This window comes from Pogona vitticeps, chromosome 3 (genome assembly GCF_051106095.1).
Source record: "Pogona vitticeps strain Pit_001003342236 chromosome 3, PviZW2.1, whole genome shotgun sequence".
NCBI classification, from domain to species: domain Eukaryota; kingdom Metazoa; phylum Chordata; class Lepidosauria; order Squamata; family Agamidae; genus Pogona; species Pogona vitticeps.
This window is the reverse complement of record NC_135785.1, coordinates 107,376,604-107,398,561: the sequence shown is the minus strand read 5'-3', so window position 1 is coordinate 107,398,561 and position 21,958 is coordinate 107,376,604. Positions and strand designations below refer to the sequence as shown.

Here is a 21,958-nt window from a genome sequence, read left to right as displayed (position 1 = left end):
GTACTTCAGCAAGATTCGCTGTGTATTACTTTTGATATATAGCACAGGAAACTGTACATACGTTTCTTGTGCCATATAAAAAAGATTTCTAAAAGGTCTAGTTGGTTACACTGCTTGATTTAGTTTGACCTTATTCTGGGCCTACTTTCTGTTTCTGTTATACCTCCTTCAGCTCTAGTAGGGTGGCAACAGCTGTGAGGGGCATATTACTATCAACCAAGCATTTACAGTGGCTGCAGAAGGGATCTCAGGTTTAGCTAAATAAACCTGCAAGAGTTATTTGGGGGAAAGGATGACAGAAAAAAAACCCTGTTTCTATAAATATATAAATGCATATATAAAAAGCAATGCCAATCACATTCCTTCGGATTTAACCCGGTCACCTTAGGGATTTAAAAATAAATTTCTCTCATGGATTGTTCCCTACTACCATAATGGGCCCAATTATACTATGTTTTATCCCTCCATTTCGGTATGCTTTATTTTATTTCAAAATATCACAAAAAGGGCATTTTGTGGCCAGTTGTACTTCAATTAGCTGATGCAGAAACAAAACCTCAAACCCCTAAAATGCTTCTAGTGTATTTGGAGGCTAAATGTGTAGTCCATAAAATCTCAGTTGTAGCTTTATGCTGCTACAATAATTACAAGGGAAGAGAAGATAACATACCAGGAATGATTTGCAGTCGACGATGGATGGCTTGCCAAATCTGCCAACACCCTACTAGTTTCTACCAATCTGAACCATGACTCATTAAATTAAGAATAAAACAAAAGCCTTGCTGAATGAGACCAAAGCTCTACTTTTGCCACAGTTTTGCTTCCATGGAGTTCGTCAGATTTTTATAGGACACCCATCAACAGGGTGTGAGCACAGGAGCCCTCCATTCGCCCCAAGGACTGGTTTTCAGATGCATAGCACTCCAAGACTGGAGAAAATATATACAAATACTCCATTCTGGCTCAAGCTCTTTATACTAGGCTCAGAAAAATATGCATGAAGCAAATATTTCTGACATTAAAGACCTGGCAACATTGGATCCAATCACAATATCAGCTGAGAGGACAACAGAGAGGGCCAGCTGAGTGTGGTTCAGTTCTACTTGCCACATGCCACAGGAGTCAGCTTTCTGTTTAAGAGCATCCAGCAGTTAGGTTACGTTGTCAGTCTTTTAGATAGCAAATAAACAGGCAAGAACTATCTTATACAACCTGTTTTTATTTTCAAAGAAGTGGGAAAGAATCTACCTCTTAAGGGCATTAACTCACTTTATCTGTTAGCCCCAAACATCTTGATGGAGGTTCATTCATGTTTGGAGTAAGCTTTGAAGTCTTCAGAATTGGGACCAGCAAATGGGGAAAAATGCTTTATCAGAATGTCAGCTCCTCCTCTTCATCCTCAGACTCAGTTATAGTAGTAAGTGCATACTAGAAGATGGAAAAAGAAAGAGGGCAGAAAAAGCTAAATTAACTGTCATGATTACTGGGACTTATATCAAGACTACAAGCTTCTACTGTATTCAGTCAGTGCTTCACAGAAGTTCCTCACCCACCCACCGGACTTAATTAAGTTCAACACCTAGTACATTTCAAGTTCAACTACAGAAATAATGTTCTTTTTTAAAAAAAACTTGACTATCTGCAAAGAACTAAAGCCATTTTATCATTATAGAATAAAAGGGCAGGAACCCTTTCACATTTTCTTTTTTTCTTTGAGGCAAAGGGATTTGGGCCTTTGGACAAGAATATTTAGTAGACTGCATTATTTTCATAATATTGAGTCTAGATACATTTTCACCGTTTACAGTGGGGTCTTGACTTGAGAACTTAATCCGTATTGGAAGGCGGTTCTCAAGTCAAAAAGTTCTCAAGTCAAATCTGCATTTCCCATAGGAATGCATTGAAAACCATTTGATCCGTATCTGCTCTTTTCCGTCCATAGAAACTAATGGGAAGCTGCTATTCCGCCTTCGACCACTAGAGGGGGATATTTTGTTTCTTTTTTTCTTAGGTCAATAAAGGTTCAGGGAAGGCAGGGAAAATACAGTCCAGGCAGTACAAGTACCAGGCAGTCCGAAGACTGTCTCCCAATCCACTCTCTAAACGCTGGGTGGAGTGAGGAAGCAGACAGGCACCTTTTTCACTGGCCAACAGTTAACTGAAAGTTCACATTTTGCACTTTCCCTGCCTCCCACGTGGGTTTTTTTCAGTTCTTAACTCAAATCTAAGTACTTAAGTCAAGTCAATATTTTCCTGTGAGAGTGGTTCTTAAGTCAAAATGTTCTTAACTCAAGTCGTTCTTAAGTCAAGACCCCACTGTACCTCTCTTTGTTTTAAATCAATTTTACTGCCATAGATTTTCACTAAAAATATTGTGAACTGTAATTTGGTAACAGTGCTGGTAGTTCTCTATCAGCTGGCCCTGACCTTCCCCAGACTGATGTAGTTTCCAGAGTTTTCTGGAAAATGGGATCTCTGTAAGGTGACCATATGCTCCAGAATCAGATTTCTAAAATCATCTACAACACACAAATATTCCTTAGCAGACATGTCAATTTACTCTTGGCAGTAAATTATGTGAAAACCACTGACAGAGGTAGCGGAATTTTACCAGGTTTTTCCCAGGTGGTGATAACCGGCAGAGTTCCCTGTGAAGTGCAGACACAGTCAGCAAACACTCTTGTAGCAGAAATACTTGGTTTACATGCAGAATATTTACAGATATTTACAGCTTCAGTCCTTGTTCTATACACGGCAGTTTCACAGTCACAGAGCCTTAAATCAGTGTCACAGTCCAGTAAATAGTCATATACTATATAGTCAGTCCGTTCAGCCAGAGTTCCACTCTCCAAGCACGTAGGTACGGCTTCCTCTGTACTCTCAGGCATGGCTCCACGACTACAGCACTTCACGACGATACAGCAACAATCCATCAACAACCCAACAGCAACCCACACTGTTGTATTCTAGGTCTCCAACTATATACTAAAGTTAACCAATCATAGCCACCCTTCTGGTACATTCTAACACAGCTGTCTACACTCATGTTTGGGTCTCCTTTACAGTGCTGTTTCTTACAATTACTTACTGTCTTTGTGCTTAAACTGCATTTAAAAATTTCAGGTTTATTCAAACCCTGTCAATCTCCTCCAAATTGTTAAATGCTTTACATATACACTTTTAAATTGTTTTTTACCATTATCATCCATGTTACAGTACATTTCCACACTTTTACATCTTACATTTCACATTTATACATTTCACTGCATTCCTAACATTTTCATTTCATTCTCAGCATTGTACATGCCTTTTCATACACTTTGAGCCTTTTCCGAGAATTCCTTTCATTCTCCAGTACTTTATTACACTTATCCTGCCCAGACTTAGGCAACTTATATTTATTTTTATTTTTCACAGGCTCTTCTATATTCACACAATGAAATGTTTCAGGTTTATACCTTTCAGGTTGTCTGCGTTCCCTTGCAGATCTCCTCGGTAGCGCTCTCTCCTCCTCAGGAGTTTCCTTTTGCACTAGCGTAGATGGGGCTTTACTATCTGACTGAAGCTCAACAGGTTCAACTTCTTCCTTCATTCCCTGTTCTGGGTGTGAGCTCTCCTCCTCACTGTCTTCACTCTCATGCATGTCATGTGTGTGGATGATTGTTTCAGGTGGTAAACTTATTTTATCCCAGTAGGCATGCTCATTAAATGTTGCACTACTGCTGATTACAACTTTATTAGTGTTGGGTACAGCAAACCTAAATGCTTTCCTGTTCTGCTGAAACAGAACAGTACATTAGTACTGTACTAGAAAGTACATTAGTTTTGCCTTCCTCTCACCCTTTCTCCTGGTCTCCTCAGGTATGTGCACCCATGCAGGTGACCCAAACACATTCAGGAATTTTAAATTTGGCTTCCTTCCCGTCCAGATAGTGTAAGGTATGTTGTTAATGCCACTATGCCAAAGTATATTTAAATAAAAGTTTGCGCATAAAATCGCTTTACCCCAGTAGTGGTTTGGTAACTTACTCCCTCTCAGCATGGCCTCTGCCATATTTTGGAGTGTTTGGCCTCTCCTTTCTATGAAGGCATTCTGTGTTGGAGTGTAAGGTGCAGATTTTCTGTGACTTATACCATGCTCTTTCAATATTCCCTGAAACTTAGCATTGGTGAATTCTGTACCATTGTCAGTTTGAATCTGCTTCACCTTCTTGCCTGTTTTTCTCTCCACAAATTTCAACCATCTCTCAAACTCTATATGTGTTTGCCTCTTATCCTTCATTAAATAACAGAATCCAAACCTTGACTTTTGGTCTTGTATTGAGAGAATGTATTTTGCTCCTCCCAAAGATGCTCTTTTGGGGCCTGTTACATCTATTGACACTAAATCTAGAATGTTGCCAACTTCTATGTTACTATGCTTCTTTACAGGAGCACATTTCCTTTTTGCTTCTTGACAGGCTTGGCAATTAATGTACAGTGGTGCCTCGCATAGCGAGGTTAATCCGTTCCGGATTAACCATTGCTATGAGAAACATCGCTAAACGGAACAAAAAAACCCATTAAAACGCATTAAACTTGGTTTAATGCGTTCCAATGGGCCCTAAACTTACCGTTGAGCGAAGCTTCTCCATAAGGGCGGCCATTTTCGCGCCCTCGCAAAGTGAGGGCGCGGCGGGAAAAGTTGCGGCGGCCATTTTGGAACCGCCGATCAGCTGTTCTCCCCCGCTTCGTTGTGCGAAAATCGCTAAGCGAATCGCTTAGCGATCGTCACACAGCGAAAAAACGCCATAGGGGCCATCACTGGGCGAACGCTCCAGCAATGGCCCGGACCCCCTCGCTATGTGAATTCATCGCTCAACAGAGCGATCGCTAAGCGAGGCACCACTGTATTTCTCACATTGCCTTAAATTCACTTCATTTGCATTCTCAATTGTTTTTCTTACTGCCTTATAATTTGCATGTCCCAACCTCAAATGCCACAAATATATGCATTCATTATGAGGTTTTACATTCTCAAACACATTGTTTGCCTTAGCACTAATTAGCCTATATAAATTGTTTCTTACATAACACGTTAGCTTTTCATTCTTTTCACCAGTTATAACACACTTGTTTCTATAGAATGTGCTAACAAACCCCTCTTTTGCTAATTGGCTAACTGACAATAAATTGTGTTTTAACTTTGGCATGTATAACACCTCTATTGGCATTTTTAAACATGGTAATTTTACTTTACCTTTACCCATGATTTTTGCACTCACTCCATCAGCCAACATTACTTGCTGATCAAACACAGCCTTAAAATTGGATATCAGCTTTTTATCTCTGCACATGTTAGCTGTTGCCCCTGAGTCTACTACCCATTCTGCTTCATGGTGGTGGTTGTAAATAGTCTGTTAGGTTTGTTGCTACTTTCTCACGTCGTGGCTGTTTTCTTATCTTCTTTTTAAATTTGCATTCTTTGATAAGATGCTGTCTGGACCCACAGGAAAAAACATCTCCTCCCAGGCTGAATATTTGCAGCTGTGACCTCCTCCTCCTCAATTACACTTGGCTTGTTTCTCACAGAGGTTTTGGAGTCACGCAGTTCCTGGTTGTCTTTCCTTTTCTGCTCCTCCTCCAGAAGTTTACTGGTCACATTTAGCACTGTTAGTTCAGCTTGTGGTAGTACCTCCATGTTCGCTACAAGCTGGTCATATTACTCATCAAGTGAAGAGAGAATTATAAATACTTCCTGAATTTCAGTAAATGTGATATTTTTCTCTCTTAAGTCCATAAGCATAGTTTTCATGTGCTCTAAATGTTGCAGCATGCTCCCACCTGGTTACAATCTGGTACGGAATAGCCTTCTTGCAATTTGTATCTGGCTACCCACGCTGACTCGTACAAAGAGTCCCCTCAGGTCCTCCCATGCCTTTCTTGCTGAAGTCTGGCCTCTTATGTGGACTAGGAGACGATCTTCTAGAGTCAGACCGATGATTGCAAGTGCTTTGTCATTTTTACCTTCTCTCCATCATCTAGCACAGCTGGTGCATTCACTACAATGTCCCATAATGCTCCCTTCTGGAGCAATAACTGGACTCTCTGCTGCCAGGTGGAGTAGTTATCTCCATTCAGCTTACTGATAGACAGTCCTGACATTTGCAGCTCACTTGCCATTTTTCACACAGTGCAGGACAAAGCTGTTCTACTCACTTCTGCTACTTGGACACCTCTGGCACTTCCTTCCGGATATTTCTGGTCAGCAAACTCACTGGTATCTTCCTGGGCGTGTCCCTTGGCATACCGCTGGGCCCATAACCATTGACAGAGGTAGCGGAATTTTCCCAGGTTTTTCCCAGGTGGTGATAACCGGCAGAGTTCCCAGTGAAGTGCAGACACAGTCAGCAAACACTCTTGTAGCAGAAATACTTGGTTTACATGCAGAATATTTACAGATATTTACAGCTTCAGTCCTTGTTCTATACACGGCAGTTTCACAGTCACAGAGCCTTAAATCAGTGTCACAGTCCAGTAAATAGTCATATACCATATAGTCAGTCCGTTCAGCCAGAGTTCCACTCTCCAAGCACGTAGGTATGGCTTCCTCTGTACTCTCAGGCATGGCTCCACAACTACAGCACTTCACAACGATACAGCAACAACCCACACTGTTGTATTCTAGGTCTCCAGCTATATACTAGAGTTAACCAATCATAGCCACCCTTCTGGTACATTCTAACACAGCTGTCTACACTCATGTTTGGGTCTCCTTTACAGTGCTGTTTCTTACAATTACTTACTCTCTTTGTGCTTAAACTGCATTTAACAATTTCAGGTTTATTCAAACCCTGTCAACCACTATCCTGGAAGAATGGAAGAGATCGGTAGTATGATTTTCTTTGTATCTAGTTTGTATTATAAGAAGCCTCGTGGTGCAGCGGTTAAAACTGTATTGAAGACTCTGTTTTTAATCTGAGTTCGATCCTAACAAGGCTCAGGTCGCTGGCTTGAGGGTGACTCAACCTTCCAGTCTTTCTGAGACTGGCAAATTGATTACCCAGTTCATGAGAGACCTTTGGGTAGAGTGGGTGGCATATAAATTAAATAAATAAATAAATAAATAAATAAATAAATAAATAAATAAATAAATAAATAAATAAATAAATGAATGAATGAATGAATGAATGAATGAATGAATGAGAGGGCAAAGTGTAGCCTATGTAATTAAAATTGTAAAACACTCAGAGAGTGCTATAAGCACTATGTGGCACTATATAATCAGCACACTTCACTCTGCTTTTTTGCTTTGCTTTCTAGAAATTCCTGTGCTAAATCAGTAGTTTGCATTTCCAATGGGAGTTAGACCTACATTCTAAATGCCATAAACGTAGGTAGTAGTTTATCAAGTACTCATCTTAAATAAACCAGCTGATGCATTTTAGTAAAATGTCAGTGACAGTGTTTCAGGGCAAGTGAGGGTGGAGATCTCTTTGGCCAAGATATGAACAACTGTGCAACTTCTGCATATCTGTAGACTCCAATGCACCTGCTTCATGGCACACAACACATGAGTTCTTCACAAACAGCTTAAGGAATTTAAGGGATTTCATGGCCACAAGATGCAGTGGTAGTTGCTAGGTGATTTAACTTTAGAAGCAATTAGAGAATTTCAGAGAATGCAGATCTATCAATGGTGGATTGCTACATGTAACCGCCAGTTCAGAGGCCATATGCCACTGAAAGGCAATGGCTGGGGAGCAATAATGACAGAAAGTCTTTGCTTTCATGGCCTATTTCTGGGCTTCTTAAATCATCAAGTTAGCTACTGTTGAAATTTGGATGCTGGACCTGATGTTCAACAGCGTATGATTTGCATTTTTTTAAAAAAATTGTGCTTACCTCAGATTGTTCCATTTCATCGATCTCATCCACCCTACTCAAATTAGGAGCACCATATTTATCAGTTAACTGGGCTAGGGTCTTTGATGCTGCCTCTTGTTCTGCCGCTGCCTTTGCCTGGAATTCAAAATTCAGGACCATGACAAGTTAGTAAAATCTACTGTGTATTCAGCTGAATAAAACCTCTGTGACATACACTCATTGACAGGGCATAATCCATTCCATAACTATCGTAGACCTCTGAACTGAATAGGCACTAGCTCCTGTAAGCCAGCATTCTCCTTTGGAAACACCATAAAGGGGAATTGGATCTGTATATGGGCCTCATTCACTTTTCCTATACAGATCTGTGAGGCTCCCAAGATGGAGGCTATGATAGGAGTGCCGTCGCTCCCGAAGAGCACCCATCACACCCAGACATCTCCCCCACCATCCCCACCGTGACGGGAAGATAAAGGTGTGGAGACCCCTGATTGGGGGAAGGAAAGCGTCGGATCCCTTGCCCTGAACAAGAGGGTAGACACCCATGATTTGGAGGAAGTTATGAAAGAGTTAAAAATCACCCGGGAACCGGGACGAGTTCTGGCGGGAAACCGGGGGGTGGAGATTGAGGCTGGGGTAGGAGATATAAGGGAAAAGCCGAGGGATATACCGAGAGGTTGGGAATGGGTGTGGATGGAGGACCCCTGGACCCATAAGTGGGAACAGGTCCGGGTTCCTCATGAGGAGGCCGAAAAGCGGCGGCAGTTAGGATTGAAACCCCGACCCTCTTATTGGGGAGAAACGGAGGCTAAGGAGTGGAGGAGGAAGCTTCGCGAGGAAAGAGAAGCCGTTGCCCGGGAGTTGGAAAGAAAGAAACAATGGCATATCGCCGAGCTGAGGAAACTGGGGGGTTACCCGGCCCCTGGGGTACGGATGGTGGAGATGGGTCATCCTGGGATGGCTGGAGCGGAGATGAAGAGACGTTACCTTTAATCTCTTTGGAAGAAGCTTTGGACCCTGGGCTGGGAACTGTGCCACCTACAACAGGTCCCTGGAACCCAGAGACGACGAACCCATTTGTACATAGTTTGTGGACTCCGTTAAAGCCAAGCCATGTTTTACAAGAATCCCTGAACCCCTTTGTAGGGGGAAACCCGGTTAATGTTAATGCAGAAATAAACACAGAACCTTTTGATCTATCCCCACCGTCTCGTCCATTTATGGGGGAGCCAACACCCCTTCCAAACGAACCCTCACAAGATCCAATGAATTTTCTATTGTACCCTGTCCAATTTTCTATTGTACCCTCTCTTACAGAGAGAGGCTCTGTAGACGGTACAGTGGTGCCTCGACTTACGAATGTCCCTACTTATGACCATTTCGAGTTACAACCAGCTCTGGATGCAAAATTTTGCTTCGATTTGCGACCGGAGCTTCCACTTATGAACAGAAAAAGGCAGGGAACAAAACGGTGGGAAATTCAAATTTCTAACTGTAGGTGGTGATGAGGCTGCTTCTTTGTAGTTCTTTTGCCTGGATGGTTAGAGTGAGTGCGATCCGAGGAGGCTGTGGACTGCCTGGCTTCTGCTTCTGAGTGAACATGTGTGTGTTTGCAGGGAGCTTGCCTGGTAAGGTAAGGTGCTGTTTTCTGTTTTTTATAAACTGTTCTGGATGTTTTTGCAGTGTGGCTTTGGGCTGGGGGAGGTTATGCTTCTGTGCTGTGATGGGTCTTGGAGGGTTGTTGTTTTTTGTTTGTTTGTTTATTCCTCCCCATTTCCGATGGGTCTTGGGGGGGTTTGGTTGTTTGTTTGCTTTTTGGATTCCCCCCCCATTTCCGATGGGTCTTGGGGAGTTTGTTTGCTTTTTAGGGTTTTTCCCTGTTTTCTGATCTTGCACGATCTGCTTGATTTCTTTTTGCTTTGTCTTGTTTGCATTTGCAATGGGTCTTGCACGTTTCATTGGTTTTTGGTTTGTTTTCTTTGCATTAGGTCTTGCACAGTTGATTGCTTTTTGCTTTGTCTTGTTTGCATTTGCAATGGGTCTTGCATGGTTGATTGCTTTTCTTCTCCCCCCCCTTCAGCTGGAAGAGATTAATCGCATTTCCAACCGGTCTTGCAGTTATTTGTGTGTGTGTGTGTGTGTGTGTGATTTTTTTCTTTGGTTGGAACGGATTAATTGCATTTCAGTGCATTACTATGGGAAATGGTGCTTCGACTTGCAACCATTTCGAGTTACGACCATCTTTCTGAACCAATTAAGTTTGTAAGTTGAGGCACTACTGTACTGATTATTCTTGGTAGTCAGGTGAATTTTATTAAACTGAACGTATAGGCATGTTTTTCAGGAATATACTAGAAGAAATTCCCAAGATATAACTTTAAGTTTTTCTACAGCACAACAATTACCATCTCAAAACTGGCTGTACTGACAACTGCACGTGTACCCACTGTACAGAGTAGGAAATCAAAATAGGAAGAACTCAGCTTTATAAACTGTTTAGAGTAATCTCTGAAGATTAAGGGTAAGGCTGTGGGCATCGGACTAAGTGTGCATTTGCTCCTGAAACAGAAGGGTCAGGGTCCAATGCATTTGCTATGTCTCTCAGTGAAGTATTCTGTGGATTTATGTACAGACCTTGGAACCAAACCAGGGACAACAAAAGCCATAGTGGTGGCTTATTCATCTATTAGCCCTATTTATATACTGTATAAAGCTGTGAATATGTGTATTAACTTGCAACATTTAAGAAGGCAAAAGTCATTGAACATCTTCTGGCACACCACATCATGAGCAGCACACACTTAAAAACACACAAAATGGCTCCAATACAGTAAGTAAGCCAGGTTGTGTGAAAAATGCCTTCAGTAAGAGAAAGCAAAGTAAGTTACATGAGGCGAGAAACTTCAGGTCCAGTTAACCGTATCACTGTTATGATGGGTTTTTTTTAAAAAAAACACTATTTAAAAAAAGGACTTTCAATCTCACCCACTGTTTTAAATATGAATGGGACAGACGTGTGACCAGCAAATTATTTGAACTTTTTAGAGCTTGAGTTAAAAATTAAACTTTTATTTCTGCCAAAGAATCTGACTGGCAAGTTGAAGAGAAATTACCTCAAGACATGGTGTCAAAATGTAATGAAGAAGCATTTTTGTCATTTTCTCTAAAAACCCAGCCATTTATTAATGTGTTTGTGTGGATTTTCTCTTGCACTTTGGAAGGTCTTCTGATTTCAAGTCCCTGCTTGGCCATGAAGCTCCCTGACTTTGGGCATTTGACTCACTGTATTTCAAACTAGCTTTTCATACTGTGTTCTTTTGAGTCCAGACACAGGATTAACTTGTGTGTACGAACTCCACAGAAAGCGATTATAAATATGACAATAAGAACACCTGTCAAAGAAATAGCAAGTGAACACAGTGATAGGACCTGTCTGACAGATGCCCTCTTTAACATTAGTTAGAAATTTCACTAGTGTTGACTAGGGATGGTTGAGGGTTTGTATTTCTGTGCAAACATGTCAAATTCACATTTCCCAAACCTGAACACAAACTGTAACATGGTTAGATGTTGACAACCATATTTCTTTTACAAAACCTGTGATATAATGTGTCAGCAATGGTATGTATTTTCACACACACACACACACACACACACACACACACACACACACACACACACACACACACACACACACAAGTTTAATTGAAAAATGTGTACACAATCCCATTGTTAGTGTTACTTGCAGAAATACAGATATTAAAAAATAGGCATGAAATGTGTACATTTCCGTAGTCCATATCAATATATACAAGTCTTTTTGTGCATACTACATTTAAAAATTGTAAGGGTGAAACAAAACAAAAGTATGGAACTGAACTGAATGAACTTATCAATGGAAAAAACAGAACCTGAGGAAAACCAACTTTGCCCAATCTTCCCACCCTAGTAATGGCATAATAAAATAACCTGACGAAGGTGCTTATCTTACCTCCATCTCTGCTAGTCGTTTCTGTTCTAACAGGAACTCTTCTGCTCTCTCTCTTTCTATCCTTTCCCGTTCTTCCCGCTCTCTTTCCATCTGCGCCTGCAGCCATTTTATCCAATAATCCAATTAGTAAAATGCATAGCTTTGAAACCTCAGGAACTGATGTTAAAAAAAAATTGGGGAAACTCTTTATCTTTATATGCTAGGACTTGTATTGTGGGAAATGGGAGGTGAGGTGATCCACTTCTCTAGCTGAAGGTTCTACCACTTCTGCCACATGTGTAGACTAATCATCAGATGCTTTCAAAGTCAATTATGGCAACCCTTTTCAGGATTTTCCAGGTAGATAATACTCACATGTTGTTTATCATTTTCTTCTTCTGGGGACATCCTGGAACTCTTCAGCTTGTCCAAGACCGCACAGACTGGCTCTACTTACAAGAGGTGCAGTGAGGGACTGAACTCCTAACTTCTGATTCTGCAGCCAGATGCCTAAACCACTGAACTATCTAGCCAGCTATATGTAGGCTAGACTGCACTAACTCAAGAGAGTTTAGTCCTCAACCTTTATTTAGTACCAGCAACGTGCTGGGTACTGTGAAGAGCACAGAAGCAGTGGCCCTTGCTATAAGAGATTTCAGTGAGAGTGTGAGATAGACAAACAGCACTCCTTTAAAGCAAAGGTAAATGCTGGCCTTAAAACATGTTCTGGAGTCAGAGTGGAAAAGCAGAAAAAATCTCCTCTGCTGAGAGAATTTTTATTTGAAGAAGAGATTGTCACAATTTTCTCATCACTATTTGCATATACCACATACTTTGGTCCTTTCCAGATGGTTAACTTTGGCAGAATTTCTGGTTGAAATACAGTAGGAACCCCATATCAACTGGGGGTTGGTTCCACGTCCCCCATGGATACTGAAAACCATGGATAATACCATGGTAAAAGGAAGAGAAAAAAACACAGAACAAATTATTTTACATGCATTACCAGAACTGGCCACTAGAGAGCACCAGAGACCATACTATGTATTCTTCACTAAAAAAAAATTCGGAACATGGTCTCTGGCTCCACCCAGTGGCTGGTTCTGGTAATGCATGTGAGAACAGTTTTTTTTCCTGGATTTTTTCCTTTTAATATTTTCAAACTATAGATAAGTAAATCACTGCATAAGGGGGTCCTACTATTCACATCTTCCTTTTTTAAAATTACAGGTAATATAAATACATTGTTCAGTTTGAGCTGATACATGGACCACTGAAAATAGGGCTTATTTATCATTGTGTCTCTTTGCTTTGCAGCAATTACTAATTGTTATTTCTTAAGTTGATCCCTTTACTCATTATTTAACAAAATTTTTCTCCTCAGTTATCTACTATAAACAAGAGATTTAGGCTCTATTCCGGTTTGACGCTGCAATGAGACAGCAGCAGGAGGATAGAGCTCTGTCTCCTGGGCTGAATTCCGACCTGTTTGGGATGCTCCAGGGGGTTAAAACAACCCCGAAGAGGTGGTGAATTGGGGAAGAAGCCTGTTAAACATGGGGGGGGGGCGACAGTTACCCCCATTTTGATCTGGAAACTCCCCAATCAACCAGCAGGCAGAAGCAAGCAGCTGAATAGCTCGCTTGCAATAGAGAAGCGATAAATCAGCTAATTAACATTGTTGTTACCTCTGGGTGAGGTAATATTTTATAACTATACTGCTTTATGACTATCCCTGGATGAGATAATCGCTATTACAGAAATAAGTGTCTCTTATCCCTACCACTTATAGAGCAGCGGTTAATTTGGAGAGAGGGAAGGAGATGCAAAGAGATGCAAAGAAAATAAATTGGACACTAATTAGACATTTAATTATACTTTAAGGAAGGAAGTTTGGTATTCTTTAATGTTAGAAATTTAAGCAATCTTTCTCTTAAAATCATTATTAGCTAAACAACTCTGAGAATTAAACTTGTTAAGTTATGGCTATGCTATGGCTATGTACAGCGTTGGCAAAAAGCCTAGAACAATGACCTTGAACACTCTATGGCCGTCTTAAGCCTAGAAATTGTTTTGACTTCCCTTTTTTTTCTGAGAACTGACTGAAGCATAGATAAATTAACCCTGGAAAGTCTAATCTTGCTAAAGTGGAATTTTAAAACTTCACCTTGCTGAGATCTCAACAAAGACAATTCATCTTGGAATATATATCTGGCTAATGTGGACCTATGTGGACCACTTAAAATATTTGGATGTGTCCCGGATTCTGAACCTGACTGGAACACAGGCCGGGATAGAATTAATATTGGAATGGACTGCTTCAGGGGCTGGATTACAAAAGACATTAGGTCATGAATACAAACATCAAGTGAACTGGACATCTGAGATTGGATTCAAATTTAACCCTAAAGATGATCAATCTATCAAAGTGGACTTATTGAAGTGGACTTATTGGCGCTGTGGGCTAAACCGCAGAAGCCTGTGCTGCAGGGTCAGAAGACCAGCAGTCGTAAGATCGAATCCATGCAACGGAGTGAGCTCCTGTCACTTGTCCCAGCTCCTGCCAACCTAGCAGTTCAAAAGCATGCAAATGCAAGTAGATAAACAGGGACCACCTCGGTGGGAAAGTAACAGCGTTCCGTGTCTAAGTCGCACTGGCCATGTGACCACCTTTTTGACTTCAGACAAAAACGCTGGCTGTATGGCTTGGATACAGGGATGAGCACTGCCCCCTAGAGTTGAACACGACTGGACAAAAATTGTCAAGGGGAACCTTTACCTTAACCTTTACCTTTACCTTATTGAAGCAATTATTGATGTCACTGGGAATGATTACTTTAAGCAACTGGACATCTTTCACTTGGAATACAGTTATTTGACATCTTGGGACATAATGCTACAAGGAAAATTTTGGGATGAAACAAAAGCTACTTTTCAAGCAATTTTAGAAATAGTGAGATCCCGCAACGAAGAGGTGAAATTATTCAATGAGCATTTAAGGAAGAACTATATTCAACAAGAGATAGGGAATAATGAACAAGGAAATGTGAGGGTGATGGATGATGTATGCCAACCAAAGGAGGAGCTGGAGGAAATCAGAGGAGAAAATTTAGGAGATTTAATTCTAACCCTGGAGACGATGAGAGTCTTAGGTGTGCTAAGGGAAGCTAAGGGGAGAGAAACAACAGATTTAATTAAAAATAGCCTGGAAGACCTACTGGAGATAGATCAAGTGCATAAAATGATCTCAGATGATACAAGGGATGGCAGAATTTTTAGAGAGATAGGAATAAGAATTGGAAAAAGAAAAAGAAGAGAAGGAGTTACTTAGAAAGATGCAAAAGAAAAAAAATACTAAGATGATCCTCAGCGTTAAAGCATGTACTGTGTACACCTAACTTCTGGAATTGTAAGGGGACATATCTTATATATTAGAAAAGGGAATTAAACCGAAATAAGGGATCACTAATCAAGGTAAAGGCATAACAGGGTGGTTCTTAAGGTACTTAAGTAACATATGTTAGATATAATATTGATATAGACATGACAGAAAATGTGGAGAAAGAAATGGCTAAACAATTGTGGTGGCTACTCTATGACAGTGTCCAAAATACATTATCAACATCCAGATGTGTGCACAGCAGACTTGTGCTTTAAATCAAGGCTGGGCAAAATGTGACCCACAGGCTGCCTGTGGTCCTCAAGGGCATTTTTGCTTCACCCCCAAAGCCACTGCAGAGATTTCAGGGACAAAAATCAGTGTTTTTTTCACTTCTGGAAGCATGTTTTTGCTTTGGTGGTTGGTGGTGTCCCCTAAACACTGGCTAGGATGTTTTAGCTCTGCACTCGGATAACATCTATATAAAAACACATTTCCGAGGTCGGTAAAATGAGTACCCAGCTTGCTGGGGGGGCAATGTGTAGCCTGTATAATTAAAAATTGTAAACCGCCCGGAGAGTGCTTGTAGCGCTATGGGGCGGTATATAAGTCCAATAAATAAATAAATAAATAAATAAATTTCATCATATAATTAACTAATTAGTATATAATTTAATTTTTTTAAAAAATTAACTTCTTATGTTTTTAATTCTATTCCTTTTAATATTGTGAGCCACCTTGGGTCCCTTTATCAGGAGAAAGGTGGCATATAAATGAAAATAATAAATAATAAATAAATAAATAAATAAATAAATAAATAAATAATAATAATAATAATAATAATAATAATAATAATAATAATAATAATAATAATAATAATAATAATAATAATAATAATAATAATAATAATAATAATAATAATAATAATAATAATATAGCCTTGGATCATGCCACATAATCTGTTGTGTAAGTAAACAAGCACTTTTGCCAACCCAGGAGAAAGTGTCCAGTTTTCTTTACTCCACTTTTTTAAAAGTTTCCTTTACCATATATCTTCCCCCATATAACAGTTCCTTTTAGGTTTTATGATATATGCTTTAAAGTAATGGGGAAGATGTAATTCCATGTGCTCGGCGCATTAATTTCCTTTAGGCTACTGAAATAATGGTGGTGAAAATTTTCGCTGTTTCTAATGATATCGGCCTACATTCCTACTTGCAGCTTGGGTTTTATCTTTGCCAGGGAGAAAGACCTAGGCTAGTTTATTCCTGAAAGCACAGAGCTTTTATGGCCGGGGCACCATATCTGTTGGACTTTCCTGAAAACCTCAAAGGCTTCCCTGTTTTTGATATATTCTTGATTTAACAAAGATATTGCCATCTTTTATTATTATTATTTTGCATAACAGTACAATTTGGAGATATTTGTTAGCATTAACAATTTCTGTACAAGCAATTTAGAAACATTTATATGCCTTTTTAAATTGGTTTTAATTCATACTTGCTGAAGATTAATTTTGTTGGCTTGTTTTCATTAACTTCCTGAGTTCATGGTATTATTATTACTATTATTTTAATGTTGAAAATCATTTTGAAGACCCTTTTCAAGGCCAAAAAACAGTATATACATTATTTTATTAAATCCTGCAGTCTGAACCCCCAACCCCCAGCTTGATAATGTGTGGAAATTGAAGAAAGAGAAGAGGGCACTGAAGATATAGTACTTCTTTTGTGTGTGTTATCTTACCTGCCTTTCTTCTTCAAGCTTCTGCTGAATTAAAAGTTCTTCTTCTTTCATTCTTTCTAACATTTCCATTTCTCTTTGGGCCTCTTCCCGCATTCGCTCCAATTCTTCCCTCTCCAGCTTCCTCTAACAGTGCAATTTTTTTAAAAAAAGAGGAAAGTGGAAATTGTTTCATATTTTATCATTTCCCCAAGTATCAAAAAGCTCCAGAAATTGCCTTTTATAGACTGGCTGACAGTACTGGAATCGTACAGTACAATTCTTTCAATCAGAAGTAAACATCTGAATTTAATGGGATTTACTCCCAGTTAGGCATTTATAGCAGGGGGTGGACAGAGTACAGCCTTTCAAATGTTGTTGGACTGCAACTCCTATCAGCCCTATCAAGCCAATAATCAAGAATTTCAAGTTATAGTCTAGGAATATCTGAAGAGTCACATCGTCCACTCCAAGTAATCTTTGACGATCCTGACAGTAAAGAGTTTAGAAGCAGAGGCCTTACCTGTAGTTCTTCAACCATATTTTTCTTATATTTGTAAATCCAGAAGGCCAAGTACTGTATTGGATCTGCAGGTCGACGTTCTGCCACCTCAGCAAGACCCTCTGATAAGCACGTGCCTAAACATTTTTTGAGGTAGGCAGTTTCCATAGCTTCTTCTCAAAGCACTAAAATTAACACGGATCTCGGGGGAAAAAATTCTGAGTCACAGATTTCCATTATACGTCCATATTTTTAACACCTCAGAAACTGCTTCAAGCAGTTTTGTGGATCAAAAAATTGCCTACACACTGAAATAAATGAAGAAATTAGGGTTGATATCAGAGCAGGAAGAAGTATAATTTAAATAATTTCTTTCTAGAATTTAAAAGCCACAAGCCATTCAGGGGGGAAAAATCACACATGTACTTATTTAACACTATCCATTCTTCTCACATGATTCCTGTTAAAATAAATAAGATCTGCACAATAACACATCAATAATACTTCACAGGATGAATTGGTCCAATGGTGACTTTAGCATGTCAGAAATTGGTTTGTGAACTTACCCCTCACTTTGGAGTCTCTCCTTACAGTTTCCAAAGAGTTCTATTCAAATTAGAAGCTGCTCAACTGCCATTTGACCAGCAGATGTATGTAAAATTATGAAAAGAGTACATGTCTAAAAGCATACTTACACCCTTCTGAAGAGGTTTCAAGGGTACTCCTAATGGTGTTTTCTTCAGTTTAGCTTCATGTATACAAATAAGCTCTGTGGGTACCTGGAGAAGCAAACAGTTAAATCTGGATGCTTTTCTTTGGTATCCTAGCAACGGACCACTGTTCTATCTGTGTTGCAGTTATCTCCCTGAAGATTTTGTATCTCCCTCCCTCTGTTAGCTGATACTGGTTTTATTTTGTATGCATTTTTTAAAAAAAAAATTGTGATGAATTTTTATAGCTTGCTCTTTTCTCTCTGCTAGGTTGAAACTGTTCTATTGCATTAATTTTTTGTCAGATCTCTATAGAGGGAGTAAAAAATATACACCTGTCCTTTCCACGAGAGTGTGACACAGACTGCAAGTGATACGTGTATCTGTCCATTACTCTATTTGTGAAAAGAATATTTTAACTATCGGTGAGGAAGAAGGCAGGCTTAAAAACCCTCTAGCTTTATTAGAACAAGTAATGTAACATTGATACTACACTCATAGCTCAAAAAAAATAATCAAAGAGTAGTTTTCTTTTCTGTGTTATTGTAAAGCAGCCTGAGATGCTGTTACAACATGACAGTAAAACTCAAACAAAACGCCATATGGTCGGTCCTCAAATAGTCAACTGAAAAAAGGCTCTTCAAGTGATTTTATCAACTGATGAAAGGGTCTCAAGTGATTTTATCACAAGGTGACGGGACTGTACCAATGAGCCATTGATGAGAGACACAAAATGAGGTCCCCAACCTGGAAGGGAAGGTGGCTATTTCCCAAGGATCCCCAGCTCTCTCCCTGCCTCCATGCAAATGATGTTACAAAATACCTCCCACTGACAAATATGGCACCACAGTAAAATTAATAAATATATTGGTTAATATTGGCCCTATAACAGTCAACATCAAGAGCATTTCGGGCAGCTAGCCTCAAGTCCTCCATGGTACATGTTGAGAGACACAGAATGCACTGACATAGGTGTGAGGTTTCCTGTTCTCCTCCCCACTCTCAAAGGACTACATTGGTATGGAAGTCCCAGTTTCTTAGATTTGCTGTAATTCTACCAATTTCAATCTGTAGCCTTTTAACTGACTTCAAAGTAACTCAATTCTGAGTGTGACTAGGGGCTAGACTTCCCTGGAGTTCCATCCATTTTAAGGGGTAGGTAGCTTAAGTGAGAAACAAGTGAGCAGATTAAAAGCAGGCAGCATGGAGGTGCCAGCTGAAATGGAAGTAGCTTCCTTCTACAATGACCCCTTGAAAATTACTGTCTGCTTGTATCCAGGTTCTGGCTCAAAAAAATCCATCATGAATGATCAATGGTCTTAGCTAATTTCTGGTACTAACAGAAGAAATGTGGCCTGGAAGCTCTAACCCTGACATTTAAAGTAGAAAAAAAGTTAACTTTAACTTAGTTACCATTTGTAGTTACAGTTAGAAGAAAAAAGGGGGGATGGAGTCACTGGATTTCAGTGGGAGTCACTCACTTGCTCAACTCTTCAAACTAGAAGTAGCAAAGAGTGGTTGCCCTTTGCTAGATCCAGAATGGGCCTATCATTAGGCAGAGTGAGGTAGCTGTCTCAGTTGCCAGATCCTGCATAGAGAATTGCAGCAGGGTTTTAAAAGAGAGGGCAACAGGAACTATACATCCTGTCTTGCATCCCTAAGGTGCAGCGGAAGACAAACTCCATTTCACCAGTGGTCAAATATGAGTCAATTAAAAGTCTGCTCATCTGTTGTATATGTAAAGGAAGAGAATATGTACCATCCTGCCCTTTGCTTTAAGGAGCAAAATGTATTGGCTTGACCTGAGCTGAATCATTCTCAAAATGTACACTGATGAAGTTGCAACAATGGTAGATTTTCTCATTAATATTTAATCATATAATCAGCTCAGACATTGTGAGCTGTGAAAGCATACTTATTTGGTATTCCCTGTCTAGTTTAAAAATGTCTTTTCCCTCCCATGCTGCATTTCTTAATACTAAATATTCATGGTTGGCTGTTAATTTACAAAATTGAGTTGCATTGCAGACAGTACAAACTTCCTGGATAAATTCTAATTTTTTTAAAAATTGGTGGCTTTTCCAATTATGCCACAATATTCATGCTTTTTTCAACAACAAGACGACATGCTGATTGTTTAAATTCAACCCAAACTCTGTGGGGTAGGTACTCAGCAAGCTTTCTGCTTGCACTGGACTTTGCATTGGGAATCCTGGAAAAGTAGCTAAGGGTGCATTCAGATGGGCATTTAGACCACTGTTTGATTTGCCAGCAAGTGGTGAATTCAGAGGACAAGTTCTTGACCTGACCTAAGACAAGTCACAAAGGGGGTGGGGGGTGGACTTGTTTCCCTCTCCTGTCTCCTCCCACTTCCAGGAGGAAATTTTTGATTTTTTTTACAATTTTTTAATATACAGCATATCAGTGTTGCCGTAATACAGTGGTAATTTTTTTCTCCCTTTGCCCCTCAACAAAGCAGAGGAAGAGTTTTATTAAGCCTGCTCCAAACCATCCCATATACTGTAGATACGGTAAGCCTTAATCCTCGTGGCGCAGTGGTTAAAACGCTGTACTGCAGCTAAAATTGTGCTCACGACCTGGGGTTCAAATCCCAGGTAGCCGGCTCAAGGTTGACTCAGCCTTCCATCCTTCCAAGGTCGGTAAAATGAGTACCCAGCTTGCTGGGGGGGGCAATGTGTAGCCTGTATAATTAAATTGTAAACCGCCCGGAGAGTGCTTGTAGCGCTATGGGGCAGTATATAAGTCAAATAAATAAATAAATAAATAAATAAATAAATAAATAAATAAATAAATAAATAAATAAATAAATAAATAATCCCTACCAGTGAGTTATAAACAGTGACCAACTATTTTTGATTAATGGAGAACTGTAAACGCCATAGATTCTAACACAAATGAAAGAACTGACCTGGCAATTCCTTTCAATACAGAGATGATGATGCCAGACAAGAAACTGTGGCATTTTTATGTATATAGGCATCATACTTTTAAAACATTTATAAATTTTATTAAAGTTATATTTACCAAGCTACTGTACCTGCATAAAACCACAGCTATTGTTTCTTGCAGTTCACATTAAAACTATGACCAAAAAGTGAAGTCTTTTAGTTTCTAAAATCAAGCCACTTTCTCCTGGCTCCTCCATCCCCTTAACATCCAACCTGGTGAAAAGTTTCAGATAATTTGAAGACTTCTTCACTATTTTGAAGCACTGTGATTGATCCTAATACTGTTTCTGAGGCATCCTGCTGTGGATTTTGTAATTCCTAGAGGATAATACAGCTTCTTTTATTCTCGGAGTAAACAGCTGGTGAAGATGTTCTAGTGGAAATTATCACACACACCTCAGTTTTAAAATGTGTCAAGAGTCTCGAGACTTTTTGTAAAACAGAACATATTTTGGCCAGCAGAGAATGCACCTAAATTGGCTCCTCTCAACGCCAGTCCTCAAGGCAACAAATACTTCCAAATCCTATTCATTTGTATAAACAGGGGTTTTTTTTTTGTTATGTTGCACTTCTTTCTCCTGTAATAGGTAAAATATTAAAATAATATGGAGGCCCTAATTCAACGGAAGAAGTGGCGTCCAGTTAGTCTTTCCTAGTCTGCAGATTAATTTTGCCTCGTATCGCTGTGGCCCAGAGAAGCGAAAAGAGAGAGCGCACAAGTTCTCACGCAATACCTAGATCCGTGTTTACTGAGAAGCCACATTTCAATGGGTCTTGTCCCCGAGTAACAGATTTATTTCGGCCGCTAAACCAATCAGATGGCCGCTCCCCGCTTCGTAA

The 21,958-nt window shown here is 39.8% G+C and overlaps 1 protein-coding gene across 6 annotated transcripts; it reads right to left on the bottom strand.

Moving 5' to 3' along the window:
* Positions 1 to 1,199: 1,199 nt before the first annotated feature.
* On the bottom strand, positions 1,200 to 21,944 carry LOC110083665 (DPY30 domain-containing protein 1). Of its 6 annotated transcripts, none has more exons than XM_078391033.1 (7): positions 21,195 to 21,944; positions 18,135 to 18,218; positions 17,461 to 17,747; positions 16,962 to 17,084; positions 11,858 to 11,953; positions 7,885 to 8,001; positions 1,200 to 1,428 (listed from the first exon to the last, which is right to left on the bottom strand). In XM_078391033.1, the coding sequence occupies exons 3-7, from the start codon at positions 17,605 to 17,607 to the stop codon at positions 1,372 to 1,374; spliced, it is 540 nt and encodes a 179-aa protein (XP_078247159.1). In that variant the 5' UTR covers positions 17,608 to 17,747; positions 18,135 to 18,218; positions 21,195 to 21,944; the 3' UTR covers positions 1,200 to 1,371. The 6 variants fall into 6 exon arrangements, with proteins under 6 accessions (XP_078247159.1, XP_078247158.1, XP_078247157.1 ...); XM_078391032.1 differs by having other exon boundaries at positions 17,461 to 17,641; XM_078391031.1 differs by having other exon boundaries at positions 17,461 to 17,641; positions 21,208 to 21,944.
* Between the last annotated feature and the right edge of the window lie 14 nt (positions 21,945 to 21,958).